Below are 17703 nucleotides of genomic sequence, written 5' to 3'. Positions count from 1 at the left end.
AGACAGTTTCTTGTTTCATTACCACACCAATGGAAATCATTGAGTTGATAATGCTATTACATGTTTCTATTTCAGTTATTTTTAAATGTAATAACAATGTTCATTCATTTTATTTATAGCTCCAAAAGGAATTCTTCATTTGTCTCCTGATGTTTATCAAGAGATGGAAGCCAGCCGCCACAAAGTAATCTCTGGCACTACCCTAGGCTATTTGTCACCCAAAGATATGAACCAACCCTCCAGTTCTTTCTTCAGTATATCTCCCACCTCGAATAGTTCAGCCACAATTGCCAGGGAACTCCTTATGAATGGAACATCTCCTACGGCAGAAGCCATAGGGTTAAAAGGAAGTTCTCCTACTCCCCCTTGTCCTGCAGTACAACCTTCAAAACAGCTGGAATATTTAGCAAGGATTCAAGGCTTCCAGGTATGAATTAAAAGCAAATAAAACAATTTATTAGCTCCAAATCCTTCATCTGTATCCATCAGAAAGCTCATCCTTGCCTGCTAGTGTGACCCAAATGCCATTCACATTGTAAATGATTAGGAACACAAACGAGAGAGAAAAGAGAGCCATGTGCACGTGCCTCATGATTTTTATTTTCATTCTACCCAGTAATTCTTTTGCTGACTGGCTCTCCTCCATTTTTCTTCTTTCTCCTTTTTTTTAAAAAACATTTTTCATTCTCTGTATTCCCGTTGGTCTTGATTGGTATATCTATCTCCTCACTCTGTCTTCCACAAACAAAAATTTTGCCTTTATACATTTTGCAGTAGTATTGAGCTGTAAGTTCTTCCTCCTTTTGCAGTAAGGTTGAGTTTTTCTAACTATGCTTTTACTTCCATAGCAGTTTTGAATTTAACCTTCTATTGCTAGTAATGATTCAGGTATACCATTAAGTTATAATGTCCTAGAGGTCTGTTACCTTAGGGAATGAATTAAAAATGGTATTAGAACAATAATGAAATGCTTCCTAGTTGTTTGAGGCATACCAACATGTATTTGTTTTACTGGATCATGTTTTGAACCTTCTGGGGTAATAACCCCTGCCTCAGATGGCACCAACAATTCTGTTTCACTGAGAGCAGTCTAACACTAACTATAGTCTACTCAACTGGTTGTGTATATGAATTTAGAGATAGAAACTCTTCCTATTTATTCTTTGCTCCCTTTTGAAAAAAACCCAACAGTTCTCTATGGATAGAATTTTGGAAATAATTGTTAACTCTAGGAAGAGGAAACACCTGTGTTCTGATTTCTTTGTTGCCTTGAAAATCACATGCTGACCTGTAATCGCTAACTTGACTGAGGAGCTGCCTCGAACCTGAGTGTGCGAGTCTTGGTCCCTCAGATTCCACTGTTTTCATCCCCTTCTACATCTTAGTCTTATTCCGTAAGACCAAAAACTGTAATTTTCTTTAGACTGCCTTGGAAGATATGTACTATGTAGAATGATCATGTATTTATACACATTTTACAAGTTTAGATACAAAATAAGCAAGAAGATCAAGTTTTGGGGGGGGATTTTGCATGTTTTTTTCCCTCATAGGAAATGGATTCATTCAAATCTATTGCCAGGTAGACATTAGTGTTTTTAATTAGACTATTTATAAATTAAAGAAGCTATTACTAATCATTGGTTCTGTTATCTGAAATTTTAAATGCTTAAAGTGAAAATTTTAGAATTTGGTATTGTTTATTATAAGATTGACAATAAATCATTGTTCAAAATGAAAGGACCTCGATTCATACAGTTAAAGTACTGGGAAAAAATTAAGTAATTTCTAGTTCTGTGTATTATCTGCGTAGGATGAACTAGAAATACACTGTTATGAAATGAAATCCACTGCTTACTTACAAATCTAGTCATTTAGAAATGCCTGAAAGCAACACTGCATTTTTTAAAAAACAAAGCACAATTGCATTCAAGCTCTGGATTGATTTTTTTGCTTGGAGATGTTATTATGGTAGATGCAGTTTTGCTACTTCAATTTTTTATTTGTATTTATTTGTTACTTCTTGGCAATGAAAACAGTAATAATTTTAACATATATTTACTTTAGTTAAAATGTTATCTGTTTTCCCCATTTTGGGACTGACTGCTCTGCTCAGACCTTTTTTTAAAAGCTTACACAGAGATAATATAATATTCATTATTTAAGGACAAGTTAAACACTTCCAAATTTGTATGCTGTGACTTTTACATACTCATAAATATAAACAGGCTGCTTTGGTCAAGTGAGCTTGGCGATGATGTGAATACTCTCTGATGGACTGTAGCCTACAGCTGAGCGGCGAACGGAGTCCGTGGGAGGCTGCTCAGGGTGCTGTGAGGGGCAGCTGCACACATCTTCATGTCGCAGCGGAAGGTCTTTGTGGTTAAGAGTTTTAAAGCCCATTTCTTTAACTTTCTCAGGTATATTTACCTGGTAGAAGAACACGTAGATTGTGTCTATTTCTTAAATGTTTTAATTGGACTGTAGCTTAGAAGTTATATGGCCAAGTTGTTATGGATTACATGCTATTCTGTTATTTTTATTTCTGGAATTTTAAAAACAATGAATTCTTTTACTGTGTTTCTAGGTTAGTATTTTTTTGTTATTGTACACCGAATAGATATTATTGCTTATTGAATATTGTATAAACCCTTCTTTGGCCTTCTTTGCCCATTGAAATTTGATGTGACAACTATATTGTATTGCAAAGTAAAATTATATTAGTGTACTTAAAACTAAGCTGTTTTAACTTTTAATTTTTTTCATTATCCAGTCTCTAATTAAAATTTATAAATTACAAGAAACTTATTTGCTTACCAGAGTGTAGGTATGAAGCTCACATTCTTTTGCTTAAATCTATAAAATGATTTAAATTATTATACAATTAAAGATGTTATTAATAAAGCTGATTTCACAGAGCAGAATGTGACTGAACGCTTGCACATTCTTGGTAATTCTTTCATTTTTGCTTGGGCTCACCTGAAGTTTTTAATCATGTTTTAGAAGTAAGCTTTGGATCTTTGTCATAAATGAATATTTGTTTCTTTGCAGCTTTATTGAGTGCATTTTAATTAGCTTCTTTAAAACCTGAATGTTTTTAATGATTATTTTATTATTTTTCAGAAAAAACTTTTATGTAATTAGTTCTGTGAACCTCAGACTTTATGCTTCAGTCAGTGTGCTTCTGTAACAATATGCATTTCATAAAAACTCATTTGAAATTATACTCAGACCATAGTGTTTCAGGGCTTTTTATTGTGTAATTTGATACTCTTTAATTATAAAGCCAAAATGTTTCAAATTCATGTGACTTTTTAAAGATAATTATGATGGGAGAGATATTCTTGAAATGCTGTACATTTGAGCTGAAATAGAATACTTTTTGTTACATTTTAATTTACATTATTCTAAGTTTTTATATCTTTAATATTATTTTTCATACTAGTTACATTAGTAATACCTTTGTATAATTAAATATAAGCAGTTTCTTTGTTTAAATGGGTCATTGGAAAATGATTAGATTGAACGTGGAAATGATTCACAGTTATTCCTTGGTATCTGTGGAAGATTAGTTCCAGGACCCCCACAGACACCAAAACCCATAGATGCTCAAGTCCCTTATGTCAAATGGAGCAATATTTACCTATAACTTATACATGTCTTCCTGTCTACTTCAAATCATGTCAGATTACTTATAATACTTAACACAATGTGAATGCTATGTAATTTTCATACTGTGTTGTTTAGGGAATAATGACAAGTCCAGTACATCATAAGCCTGACTACACAGTACACATCAGTAACAATATGACCTTTTTTCAAATATTTATGATCCATAGTTGGTTGAATCCACAGACATGGAACCTGCAGATATGGAGGGCTGACTGTATTCATTCATTCATTCATTCATTCATTCATTTTAGGGCTGACAGTATTTTAATAAATTATTCCTTCTAGATGGATGTAATTTCAGTTTGCTATTCTGAAAAAAAACTAGATTTGTTTTTCTTACATAAAGAATATAAAGAAACACTTAGTTGGTGTCTCAGTTAAACCATAATTAGTTTTTTTACATATTTAAGAAGTTTTATAGAGGGACTTTTCATTATGGTGAGTTTTAGATGTTGGCGTCATTTCCAGCAAAATGAGAATGTCAGTAGAAGGCTTTGAAACATCTACTTAAAACCTCTCTTTTGAAAGATAATTCAAACAATACATTTCAACTGATATATCTCCTTTTGTGAAGTTTAATATGATTATAGCAGGCTTATTTTATAGTTACAGGCTCCAAACCCACAAGGGGATGCAAACTACACATCACATAACTGTACTCCATCAAAACCAGTGGAATTATACCAGATCAACTCATTTTGCTAAAATTTCCAACACTAGAGAAAAAGAAAAACATTACATTTGAAGAAAGAAACCCGGATACACATAAAAACATACTGTAATGAGTAACAGAAGTATTGGTAAGAGTCAAGCAAGCCTGAGCAACACAATCCATTATTACTGTATAAACGATGCAGGACTAACTCCACCCAAATCACTGCGGAACGTAATCGTGGAACTCAAAAGGAAAAAGACAATCATCTTGAGCCTTGGTCCCAGCATGTACATGGTAAGACATTTAAGACATTTCAAAGAAAAGTGATGTACGAACCCAGAAAGAGCCATTCCTACCACAGCGACTTTGATGTGGATCTGAAACCAACTACTGTGCTGCAGAAAAAAGATGGCAGTCCTTTTGTACCCTCCCAAAGTGGAAATATCAGTAACTTTTCCTATTTGTATCAGAAGAGATTTAAACTCAGCATAGTTGGAATTATTTGAAAATCAGGTCTTTGAAGACAAATAAATTATTTTTCATCTAAAGGTGAATTACATTTCCTTTTGCTAGAAAATGTTGGCAGCGATATGACTTTTTCTGAGTAATACGAGATTAATTGTAGTGCCCATCAGGAGTCCTCATGTCAGGCTGGGGTTTATATACCTATACTCATTTTAGGTCATGTTGAAAGGACTATTTCCCTCTTTCCAGCTTCAGCTATGTTTCAGTTTTCTTTTTCATGAATGACAATGGTTTAAATTCTATGGCTGTTTCATTCTCACCCAGGACAATTCTTGAGAAAGAGAATAGTGTGTGGAATACTGCATGTAAAGGATTTGTGCACACTGAAAAGCACTTCTCTGACATTCCAGGGGCCTGCTTCATTTAGGAGATGTATGGGTAAACAAGGGAATGAAACTGGCATTCATTGGCTGACCTATGTAGCAGAGAGGAAAGTAGGCACTACATACATTATTTTGTGATCAAGCAGAAGTGCCTGGTACATTTTTTGCTAACAAATCTTTATTTTAAATCAAACTATTATACAGTGTTTGAAGGCGGATCCTTGTAAGTAGACCTAGTTTGTGGGTGTGGTCAGTGGTATTTTTAGATTTCATTAATACATTATGCCCCCACCTATACACACAACTGAACTTGAGTTATTCAAATATTCTGGTTCTTGTAATCTGGTAGGAACTTTGGGTTTTATTCTAAGATAAAACTTTATTATGTAAATACACATTTGAGAGACTACCCAAGCAAAACATCCTAGCAGTAGTCAGTTTACTCGTTTTCCTGTATGAAATTATTAATTAATTTTAAACCTTGACTGATTTTAGGTTCTGAAAATTTCTGCCATTTTAACATGATCACATCAAAAAGATTTAGCTGTCAGAGATAAGGTATCATTGAAAAACTTTTGAAATATTTATAAAAATATTTTTTAAAGTGAAAGTCTAGAATCAAGTCCTAAAAGGGAACATTTGAGAAAACAGGGACTACTGTTGGAAAACCATATGAGGTTCACAGCTTGAAAACCTCTTATTAAGAGGAAATGGTAGATAGTACATTGAGAATAGGTTCAATAATTTCATTATGTATGTGAAGAATTACACAGATATGAAGGTAATCTGGCTATGGGATATTATCCTATTGAAAACTGGAGTTGATTTAGCTGAAGAACAGAAAATGGGACATTTATTCATTCACTCTGGAAAAATACTTAATAAGTACCTATACCTACTGGTAGCATTTCAAGCACTGGGCACCGGAGGAGTTATGGTCAAATTGGACACAGATAAAAAATCATATGCAGAAGATGACCACTACCATAAATTAGTCCTCTCTCCATGGATCATTGTTTCATAAAAAAGTAAAGATTTCTAGCAAGCTGCATGAAATAGTGTATGTAATGCCCACCCCCATATAATAAATGTCCTACCATGGATCATTGTTTCATAAAAAAGTAAAGATTTCTAGCAAGCTGCATGAAATAGTGTATGTAATGCCCACCCCCATATAATAAATGTCCTACCGAGTGTATCCTGATAAGTGTCCACTTGAGGTATGGTTACACATGTCAAGAATCATAAATGAAGGAATTAAGGAAGCATTCATAGCAGAGGAGACATTTGAAATAAGTTTTAAAGAGCAAAGAGAATTTTAAGGTGGATAACAAGAAAGGAAATTGCAAACAGAAGCAGCTAAACACTGGAGACAAAGGGTGTGGCGTTTTATGAGAAAGTGCTTGGAGTTCAAAGTAGAAGTAGCTGGCAGGGAGGCTGAAAATGTGTGTGTTGCTGGTAGTTTGAATTTTAGTAGTTAGGCAGAGACCACTGACTTATTTTTTCAGGGTAATGATGTGGGTTTTGTATTTTAGAAAGATAATTCTGTAGGCAATGAGCAGGATGAAATAGACAAAAAAGACAGACTGGTGGTGGAAAAACTCATTAGAATGGTTTTGCACAAATCAGAAGAGAAATAACAAAGACTGAATTAAGGAAGACCTAGTAGGCATAGAAGAAGGGAGCTAAAGTACAATTGTCTAAGAATTCATTCAATTGAGAAAGTTGAATGATTTCTGTTTTAAAAATTGATTTTAGAGAGAGGAAGGGGGAGCTCGGAAAAAAACACCATTTTGGTGTTACACTTATTTATGCGCTTGTTGGTTGCTTCTCATATGATGCCCTGATGGGGGAACCAAATCCCCAACCTTGGTGTATCGGGACACTGCTCTAACCCACTGAGCTACCTGGCCAGGGCCTAGATAATCTCTTTGTGACTTCTCTGAGGATACTTTTACTGGTCTAGTCAGAGTGGAAACTAGATTTAATGTATTGAAGAGTAAATGAAAACTATGTGAGAGTATATAGAGTATTCTATCAAGAATTTGAGAGGGAGGAAAAAGGCACAAGACCGGCCAAGATGGAGGCATAGGTGAAAATGCCTTGCTGCCTTGCATAACCAAAAGAAGGATAACAACCAATCTAAAAACAATAAATAACCAGAAATGCCAGAAAATCAAACTGCATGGAACTCCAACAACCAAGCAGTTAAAGAAACATTCACCCAGACCTGTAGGAGGGGTGGAGACCATCAGCCGAGTGGAGAGGCAAGGCACAAGTGAGGCGGGGCTGGCTGAACGGGAAATTACAGACTCAAAGCTAACTGTAAACTACTGTGGGGGGCTACCAAGGTGGGAAAACCTCCCAGTCTCACACGAGAGAGTTCATTGGAAAGTGGGGCTAGAGCAGAGTAAGCTAGTGGCATTGTCCCCTCTCTGACCCCTTCCCCACAGACAGCACCACAATGCAGTAAAGAGGGTTGTCCCACCCTTTCGAAAACCTAAGGGCCCACCCCCTTACAACATAAGAGGTGCACCAAGACAAAGAAATATGGCCCAAATGAAAGAACAGATCAAAACTCCAGAAAAAGAGCTAAGCGACGAGGAAATAGACAGCCTATCTGATGCAGAGTTCAAAACACTGGTATTCAGGGTGCTCACAGAACTAATTGAGTTAGGTTGCAAAACGAAGGAAGAAATGAAGGCTACCCAAAGTGAAATAAAGGAAAGTAGACATGGAACCAACAGTGAAGGGAAGGAAACCGGGACTCAAATCAACGATTTGGAACAAAAGGAAGAAATAAGCATCCAACCGGAACAGAATGAAGAAGCAAGAATTCAGAAAAATGAGGGGAGGCTTAGGAACCTCCGTGACAAATTTAAGTGCTCTCACATCAGAATTGTAGGGGGTGCCAGAAGGAGAAGAACAAGAGCAAGAAGTTGAAAACTTATTTGAACAAATAATGAAGGAAAACTTCCGCAATCTGGTGAAGGAAATAGACTCCCAGGAAGTTCAGGTAGCTCAGAGAGTCCCAAAGAAATTGGACCTAAGGAGGAATACACCAAGGCACATCATCATTGTTACCCAAGATTAAAGATAAAGATAGAATCTTAAACACAGCAAGAGGAAAAAGAAACAGCAAGAGGAAAGGAGAGAGTTACCTACAAAGGAGTGCCCATAAGGCTATCAGCTGATTTCTCAAAAGAGACCTTACAGGCAAGAAGGGGCTGGAAAGAAGTATTTAAAGTCATGAAAGGTAAGAACTGACGTCCAAGATTACTCTATCCAGCAAAGCTATTATTTAGAATGGGAGAGCAGATAAAGTGCTTCCCAGATATGGTCAAGTTAAAGGAGTTCATTATCACCAAGCCCTTATTATATGGAATGTTAAAGGGACTTAACTAAGAAATAGAAGATCAAAAACTATGCACAGTAAAATGACAACAAACACAACTATCAACAACTGAACCTAAAAAAGGAAAACTAAGCAAACAACTAGAACAGGAACAGAATAACAGAAATGGAGATCACATGGATGGTTATCATTGGGGAGGGGGAGGGAGAGGATGGAGAAGAAAAGGTACAGGGAATAAGAAGCATAATTGGTAGGCATAAAATAGACAGGGGGAAGTTAAGAACAGTATAGCAAATACAGAATCCAAAGAACTTATATGTACATCCAATGGACATGAAGTAAGGTGGGGGGAATGCCAGAGGGTTGAGCGTTGCAGGGCGGAGGGGGGATAAAGAGGAGAAACAATTGGGACAACTGTAATAGCATAATCAATAAAATATACTTTAAAAAAGAATTTGAGAGGAAGGTTATGTGAATGATCTGTTTGAGGTGATGTTTTATTTTTAGTATGGATGGAATGAATAAACTTAGAGGAATTTAGTAAGTTCCATTTTTAGACATGAAAGTTGAGTTGCCTGTAGGACTTTCAAATGGAGTTGTCCAGTAGGCAGTTGTAATGAGTCCGGTGACCAGCAAGAGAGGACTGCACACACACAGTCATCAATATATAGATGTAATTGAAGCCATAGAAGTAGAAGATTGACTAGGAAAACTGAGCAAAGGCCTAGGATATATTGCTTGGTATTCACCCTAATGAGTGCTAACACGTAAGGGATTCATTTATTCATTAACTCAGTGAAAATATATTTAGCACCTGCTATGGACCAGGTGCTTGTTAGCACTGAGGATATAGCAAAGATTCAGTCAAAGATTCTGCCTTCATGGAGCTAACATTACAATGGGAAGTGGAGTGGGGGTGGGGGCCAAGTGAAAGGGCAGAAAGTCACAAACTTTCATTTATCATTTGAACACAAATGATAAATTCAAATGGTGTTAATATTCTAAGGTAACAGTTGCTTGGAAATTAATTGTGCGATGAAATAAGATTATTTATGAGATGTCTGAGCAATGACTAAGTGTCTTCAACTGTTGGGTCAAAAATAACTACACTTTTAAAATATTTTAGGACTTCTGGTCAAAATGGCAGTGTAGGTAAATACTACTTGCCTCCTTGAACAACCACATCAAAATTTAAACTATAGAACAACCATCATTCAGAACCATCAGAAATTGAGCTGAATGGAAGTCCTGCAACTATGGAATTAAAGAAAAAACCACAATGAGACTGGTAGGAGGGGTGGAGACGTGGAATGGGCTGGCCCCATATCCAGAAAAAAATCGGGAGGGATATTTCAGGAGTGAGGGGTCCCAGCCCCACACAGGCCCCCAGTCCAGGGTTCCAGTGTCAGGAAGACGAGTCTGTATAAATACTGGCTGTAAAAACCAGTGAGGATTGAGACTGGAAGAGAGAAACTGCTGGAATCCCAAGAGGTTCCTCTTAAAGAGCCCATGAACAGCCCATTGCTTGAATTCAAACGTCTGATCTCCAGTGCTGGGGAAACAGATTAAAAGGCATCAGAGATATACAGGACGAACTGAATTGTCTGGGAACAGGTGAGAGCTGGGGGGCAGTTTTCTCCCAGAGAGAAGTGCTAGCAGAGGCTATTGTTTCTCTTTTGAGCCCCCTCCCTTCAGAGCCAGCAGGCAGGTGCCATATCTGAGACCCCATCAATCTGGCTCACATTGTTTGCCCTACCCTGGTGATTCCTTGAGGGTCTGCCAAATCCAACTTTTGGGCCCACCCAAGCTGTTTCTAGTGAGTTTTCTATAAGAATGGTTTGTCTTGGCCCATGCTTCAGATTTTCTTAAATTATCTCAAACAAGCAGCATCTGGCTTCAGCAAACCTCCCCCTCTGTACCTCTTGCTAAATCGCTCCAGGCCTGGCACTAGCAGCAGCTGGCGTTGGTTCACAGCTTGGTTTCACCAGGGAGTCTCCAAAGCCAGCACAAGTAGCAGCCATCTGCAGATTGCTGTAGCTTATGCTGTGTGGCCCTGCACAGAACACAGGCGGTCGCTAACCTTCGCCATGCCAGCAACTATAAGAGAAGGGTGTACACAACTGACAACAGTGGGTGCACCTTGAGTACCCAGCTTGGGTAATAGGGATGCTGTGCCACTGGACCCTATAGAACACCTACTATATTAGGCCACTCAAGCCTGGGAGATGTAGCAGCTCTACCTAATACATAGTAACAAACACAGGGAGGCTGCCAAAACGAGGAGACAAAGAAACATGGCCCAAATGAAAGAACAGAACAAAAGTCCAGAAAAAGAACTAAACAAAAAGGAGACAAGCAATCTACGAGATGCAGAGTTCAAAATACGGGTTGTAAGGATGCTCAGTGAACTTAGTGAGAACCTCAGCAGCATGAAAAGGATCCAGTCAGAAATGAAGGATACACTAATTTAAATAAAGAACAATTTACAGGGAATCAACAGTAGAATGGATGAATCTGAGAATCAAACAGCCACTTGGAACATAAAGACGAAAAAAACAAAACACAACCAGTCACAACATCAAGAAGAAAAAGAAATTTTAAAAAATGAGGATAGTGTAAGGAGGTCCTGGGACAACTTCAAGTTTACAAACAATCACATCATGGAGGTACTGGAAGGATAAGAGACAGGGCAAGAAATTGGAAACCTTTTTGAAAAAATAATGGTAGAAAAATTCCCTAACTTGATGAAGGAAATAGACATACAAGTCAGGGAGCACAAGAGTTCCAAACAAGATGAACCCAAAGAGGCCCACACCAAAGCATAAAATGCCAAAGGTTAAATACAAAGAAAGAATCATAAAAGCAGCAAGAGGAAAGCAGCAGTTACCTATAAGGTTCCCATAAGACTGCAGGTGATTTCTCAAAAGAAACTTTGCAGGCTAGAAGGGACTGGCAAGAAATAATCAAAGTGATGAAAAGCAGGGACCTACAGCCAAGATTACTCAGCAAAGCTGTCATTTAGAATCTGAGGACAGATAAAGAGGTTCCCAGACAAGAAAAAGCTAAAGGAGTTCATCACCGCCAAACCAGAATACATGAAATGTTAAAGGGTCTTCTTTAAGAAGAAAATAAAAAGTATGCACAATAAATTAGCAAGCAACACCTATCTATCAACCAATGAATCTAAAAGCAAAATAAACAAGCAGAAGAGAAATAGAATCATAGACACAGAGAACGTTTTGACAGTTGCCCAATGGAAGGGGTCAGGGGAATGGGTGTAAAAGGAGAAGGGATTAAGAAATACTAGTTGTTAGTTACAGAAGTCATGGGGATTTACAGTACAGCATAGGGAAAAGAGTAGCCAAAGAATACATATGCATGACCTGTGGACGTGGACAACGGTGTGGGGATTGCCTAACGGAACGTGGGTGGTGCTGAGTGGAGGGCAACAAAAGTAGAAAAATTGGGACAACTGTAATAACATAATAAAATAAAATAAATATCTTAACCTTGTTAAGGGATAATTTACATATAATAAAACACACCCCTTTTAATTGTACACTTAATGAGTTCTGAAAAATGTAGGCAACCATGTAACTACAACCACAATCAAGATGGGGAGGTTTCCGTTACCGTGAAAACTTGGCTGGTGCGTCTTTGCAGCCCATTTCCCTCACCTCCCCATGCCTCCAGGCAACCAGGGTATCCTTTTGCCACTAAAGATGAGTTTTGCCATTTCAGGAATTTTTTTTATGGCCAGAATTGTAATGCAAATTTATTTGTTTCTTAAAACTTTTTTTATTGTTGTTCAATTACAGGTGCCCCCTTTTGTCCCCATTGCTCTCCCCTACCCAGCCCACACACCATCCCACATCCAATCCTCCCCACCTCCCTATTGTCCTTGTCCATGGGTCCTTTCTTCATGCTCTTGGACTTGACCCTTCTCCTTTCCCACTTTATCCCCTCCCACCTCCCCTCTGGTCAGTCAGTTTGTTCTTTATTTCCACATCTCAGGTTCTGTTTTGCTTGCTTGTTTGTTTTGTTTGAAGAATTTCAATCCATGGAACCCTATGTCACGCACAATTTTGTGTTTGGCTTTGTCACTGTAATATTTTTGAGATTCGTTCATGTTGTGTATCTCAGTAGTTTGTTCCTTTTATTGCAAAGTACTAGTCACTTACATGGATATATACTACAAATTATTAGGTTACCTGTTGATCGACATTTAAATTGTTTACAGCTTGGGGATATTATGAATAAAGCTGTTTATGAATATTAATTTACAACATTTTGTGCAGAACATGTTTCTAATTCTCTTGAAAAATACCTTGGAGTGGAATTGCTAGGTAAGTGTACATCGAAACTTGTAAGAAGCTGAATGAACCCCAGGCAGGATTAAAACAATCCTAGATATGGCATAGCCCAGGGGTGTCAAACTCATTTTCACTGGGGGCCACATCAGCCTCGAGGTTGCCTTCAAAGGGTCGAATGTAATTTGAAACACCAGATTCTTTTTCAGTGTGTTGTATCAGTACACTCCTTCCAGCAGCGTAGGAGCTTTTCGTGCATCAATAATGATCGATCTTATTCTGTGAATGGTGCAGTGGTATCTCACTGATATTTAAACTTGTATTTCACACTTGGCCAACAATATGAGCTGCTTTTTATTGTATTTATTAGCCAATTATATATTTTTGTGAAATGCCCACATCTTTTGCCCAGTTTTTATTTGGAATTTTTCTTATTGTGGAGTTTATAAGAGCTTTTAAAAAGTGTATATTTTGGATATAAGTCCTTTGTGTTTTAGATATTATCTCCCTTCCTGTGACTTGTTTTTTCATCATCTATCTTAATGGCATCTTTTGAAAAGTTGAAGTATTCCATTTTGGTGTTCATTTCTCCATTTTTTACATATGGTTTGTGTCCTTTTGGTCTTAGCTAAGAAATCTTTGACTACCCCACATTTGCAAAGATTTTTCTCTTACTTTTTTCCTAGACATTTTATGGTATTACATGTTTAATGCTAAGATCCACTTAAAGTTAATTTTTTGTGTGTGGTATGCTAAGGGTTGAAGTTTTTTTCCCCATAGGTTGGCCAGCTATTTCTGTACCATGTATGTAATGTGTTGCTTTATGTTAGCTACTATTAAGATACTCTGTTCATCTTTGGTTTCACCAGTTTGACTAGGCCACAGGTGGCAAACACAAGGTCCGTGGGCTGAATCCGGCTCTCCTCCTTGTTTTATGCAGCCCGGCACCTTGTTTCTTGCCCCTAGTTAAGGAGTAGGTACATTTACATTTGGCCCTTTGAAGGCAACCTCGAGGCTGATGTGGCCCCCAGTGAAAATGAGTTTGACACCCCTGGGCTATGCCATATCTAGGATTGTTTTAATCCTGCCTGGGGTTCATTCAGCTTCTTAGAATGACAACATAATATCTTTCACTAGCTTTGGAAAGTTTGGGGCCCATTTTTTCAAAAATTCTATACCCTTTTCTCTCTCTCCTCCTTTGGGAGCTCCAGTTACACATATGTTGGGACTCGACATTGTCTCACAGGTCTCTGGGCCTGTTTATTTTTTTTCCCATTTTGGATTATGTAATTTTTACCGATCTGTTTTCAAATTAATCTATTCTTTTCTGTATATTCTCCAATTTGCTGTTGAATCCATATAATAATTTTTTTCATTTCAGTTACTGTAATTTTTATCTACCATTTTCCATTTTGTTCTTTCTTAGTCTATTTCTTGATATTTCATATCTGAATTGTCATTGAGACTGTATTTTCCTTTAATTATTGGAACATCTTTACAATAGCTGCTTGAAGTCTTTGTCATCTAAATCCAGTAAATGGGCCCATTAGGAGTCTATTGACTCTCTTATGTGTGACTGTGGTTTACCTTTTCCTGTTGGTTTTTTTTTTTTTTTTGGCATATCTAACTTTTGTTTGAAAAAAAAGTCATTGTGCATAATATGGTACAGCAACTCTGTCATTCTTTCTTTTGCAGATTATTGTTTTTGTTTTTGGTCAAGTAATCAATTAAGCTGTCTGATCTGAAAGTGCAAGCTTTGCCTCCCCCATAGTGACATTCCTTGCTGATATCCCCACTTGGTTCTTTCAGCTTCCAGCTGTGGCGTTTTCTCTTGCAGTCTTCCCAGTGCCTGCATAATTATTTGGGCCCACTTTATTCTCAGATTTCAGAGCCCACCCTCTTTGCATGTCTTAGCTTCCAGCATTTCTGCCTTCCTCCTAAATTTTGAGCTGATCTACCAGCCCCACGTCTACCGATACTTCAGTCCAGCAAAGCTTTAGCTTTGCAGCACTCTAGTTCTGTGCACTTTCAGAACTGCACTCTACTAAAAACGTAGGAGAATTTCAGATCTTAACAATTTCCTCACTTTTTTCTGCCCACTTTTACATTGGACCCTTTATGGTCTCCCCTGTACATGTAAGGTCAGGAATTTGGGTAGATTTGGAGTCATTTCATTCATGCACCTACGTTACTTCTGGGATTTCCTCCCTCAATGTCCAGCTCATCTGTCACCTCAAACTCTTCCCTCTGCCACCTCCAGCTGGTGAGACTGCAGTTTTTCGCCAGTAGAACTACAGGAAGCAAGAATACCTGAAGGCAACACCGCCCCCCCCCCCCAACTCACAATTTTTGGTCTTTCAAGGGAAAACTGTGCCCTGGTGTACCTGCTTTTAATAACATTCCAGTGTCTTCAGATATTTTTCTTTCATTTTGTCTGCATTTTCTGTTATCTACAAGAGACTTGGTACAGTGAATTTATTTTCCATTACCCAAAGCTGCAACTCTACCAGTTGTTTTTCGGTACCACTGAATTGACCATTTCATTAATTATTGATAATCTTGACATCTGTCATAAGAAAATAACTCAAAAAATTGGAAAAGCTAAAAGGACACTTGTTGGATTTAGGGCCCACTCTAAATCTAGGATGACCTTATCCTGATAGCCTTAACCTTAATTACACCTGCAAAGACCCTATTTTTTAAAATATATTTTATTGATTATGCTATTACAATTGTCCCATTTCCTCCCTCCCATCACCCTCCCATTCTCATCCCTTTCCCCCTTAGTTCATGTCCATGAGTCATACATATGAGTTCTTTGGCTTCTCCATTTCCTATACTATTCTTAACCTCTCCCTATCTATTTTGTACCTATCATTCATACTTCTTATTCTCTGTGCATTTTCCCCCATTCTCCCCCTCCCCTTCCCTGCTGATAACCCCCCATGTGATCTCCATTTCTGTGATTCTGTTCCTGTTCTAGTTGTTTGCTTAGTTTGCTTTTGTTTTTGTTTTAGGTTCAGTTTTTAATAGTATTGAGTCTGTTGTCATTTTACTGTTCATATTTTTGATCATCATCTTTTCCTTAGATAAGGCCCTTTAACATTTCATATAATAAGTGCTTGGTGATGATGAAATTCTTTAACTTGACCTTATCTAGGAAGCACTTTATCTGCCCTCCCATTCTAAATGATAGCTTTGCTGGATACAGTAATCTTGGATGTAGGTCCTTGCCTTTCATGACTTCCAATACTTCTTTCCAGACTCTTCTTGCTTGTAAGGTTTCTTTTGAGAAATCAGCTGACAGTCTTATGGGAACTCCTTTGTAGGTAACTGTCTCCTTTTCTCTTGATGCTTTTAAGATTCTCTCCTTATCTTTAATCTTGAGTAGTTTAATTATGATGTGCCCTGGTGTGTGCTTCCTTGGATCCAACTTCTTTGGGACTCTCTGGGCTTCCTGGACTTCCTGGAAGTTTTATTTCCTTTGCCAGATTGGGGAAGTTTTCCTTCATTATTTGTTCAAATAAGTTTTCAATTTCTTGCTTTTCCTCTTCTCCTTCTGGGGTACCCCTATGATTCAGATGTTGGAACGTTGAAAGTTGTCCCAGAGGTTCCTAAGCCTCCCCTCATTTTTATGAATTCTTGTTTCTTCATTCTGTTCTGGTTGAATGTTTATTTCTTCCTTCTAGTCCAAACCAGTGATTTGAGTCCTGGTTTCCTTCCTGTCACTGTTAGTTCCCTGTACATTTTCCTTTATTTCACTTTTCATAGCCTTTACTTTTTCCTCTATTTTGCGAACATACTCAACCATTTCTGTGAGCATCCTGATTACCAGTGTTTTGAACTATGCATGTGATAGGTTGTCCATCTCTTTGTCACTTAGTTGTATTTTTTCTGGAGCTTTGATCTGTTCTTTCATTTTCGCCTTTTTCTTTCTTTCTTTTTTTTTTTTTTTTTTTGGTCTTGGAGCATCTGTTACATAGTAAGGAGCAGAGCTTTAGGTATTTGTCAGCATGGGGCCACTCAAGTTGCTGTGTTGTGTTGCTGTCTGATGGGGGGGGGTCCAAGAGGGAACAGTGCCACTAGCTCAGCTCTCTGCCAGCTTTCAGTCACTTCTGCTGCTACCCACAAGCAAATTGGGCCGTTGTCGTGCTGATTCCTAGGTGGGTGGGTTTGTGTATGTTCTAGGACCCTGTGGGCCCCTTCAACGAATTCTCTTAGAGTCTGGGAGTTTCTCCAGCTGCTTCAACCCCCACAGGTTTTTACAGTCAGAGGTTTTGAGGTTTTATTTCCCCACATTGTAACCCTGGGTTTTGAGGTCTGTCTTGCTCCCCTGTTGTTTCTCTCAGTTTATCTACAGGCAAATGTGGGATCGCCCACTCTGCCAGCCGCCACCTTTCCTGTCCTGGTCCTCCAGCCACTGCCTTGCTGCAAGTCCTCTCTGCCCAGCAGCACATCTCCACCCCTCCTACAGGTCTGGATAAATGTTTCTTCTTTAACTCCTTGGTTGTCAGACTTCCACACAGTTGGATTTTCTGTCAGTTCTGGTTGTTTTTAGTTTTTAAATTTGTTGTCATCCTTCTTTTGGTTGTGCGAGGAGGCACAGTGTGTCTACCTACGCCTCCATCTTGGCCAGAAGTCCGCCTGTTTCCAAGTAAGATCTTATTCAAAGCTACTGGAGTTAGGACCTGTAAGTATTTTTGGGGGTGCCAATGTTGAACTCATTATGTTTATTGATTTCTTAAATTGGTATATTTATTGCTTTTCTCAAATTTGGGAAACTTTTGGCCATATTTTATTTAAATAAAATTCTGCCCACTTTTCTATCTCCTCCGCCTTCTGGGCCTCCATTTACATGTACTTTTT

The 17703-nt window shown here is 38.0% G+C and overlaps 1 protein-coding gene across 7 annotated transcripts in view; it reads left to right on the top strand.

Moving 5' to 3' along the window:
• STAU2 (staufen double-stranded RNA binding protein 2) overlaps positions 1-17703 on the top strand; it is a 356018-nt gene that overhangs the window by 207336 nt on the left and 130979 nt on the right. For 6 of the 7 annotated variants that reach the window (XM_024578270.3, XM_045186116.2, XM_045186118.2 and 3 more), the window contains one exon: positions 120-427. In XM_024578270.3, coding sequence (XP_024434038.1) covers positions 120-427 — 308 coding nt within the window. Of the gene's footprint in view, positions 1-119; positions 428-4275; positions 12771-17703 lie in introns of those variants that run through there. The other variant, XM_045186117.3, reaches the window with a different exon arrangement.

Source organism: Desmodus rotundus, chromosome 8, assembly GCF_022682495.2.
Source record: "Desmodus rotundus isolate HL8 chromosome 8, HLdesRot8A.1, whole genome shotgun sequence".
Taxonomy (NCBI): Eukaryota; Metazoa; Chordata; class Mammalia; order Chiroptera; family Phyllostomidae; genus Desmodus; species Desmodus rotundus.
This window is presented reverse-complemented; position numbering and strand designations above follow the sequence as displayed.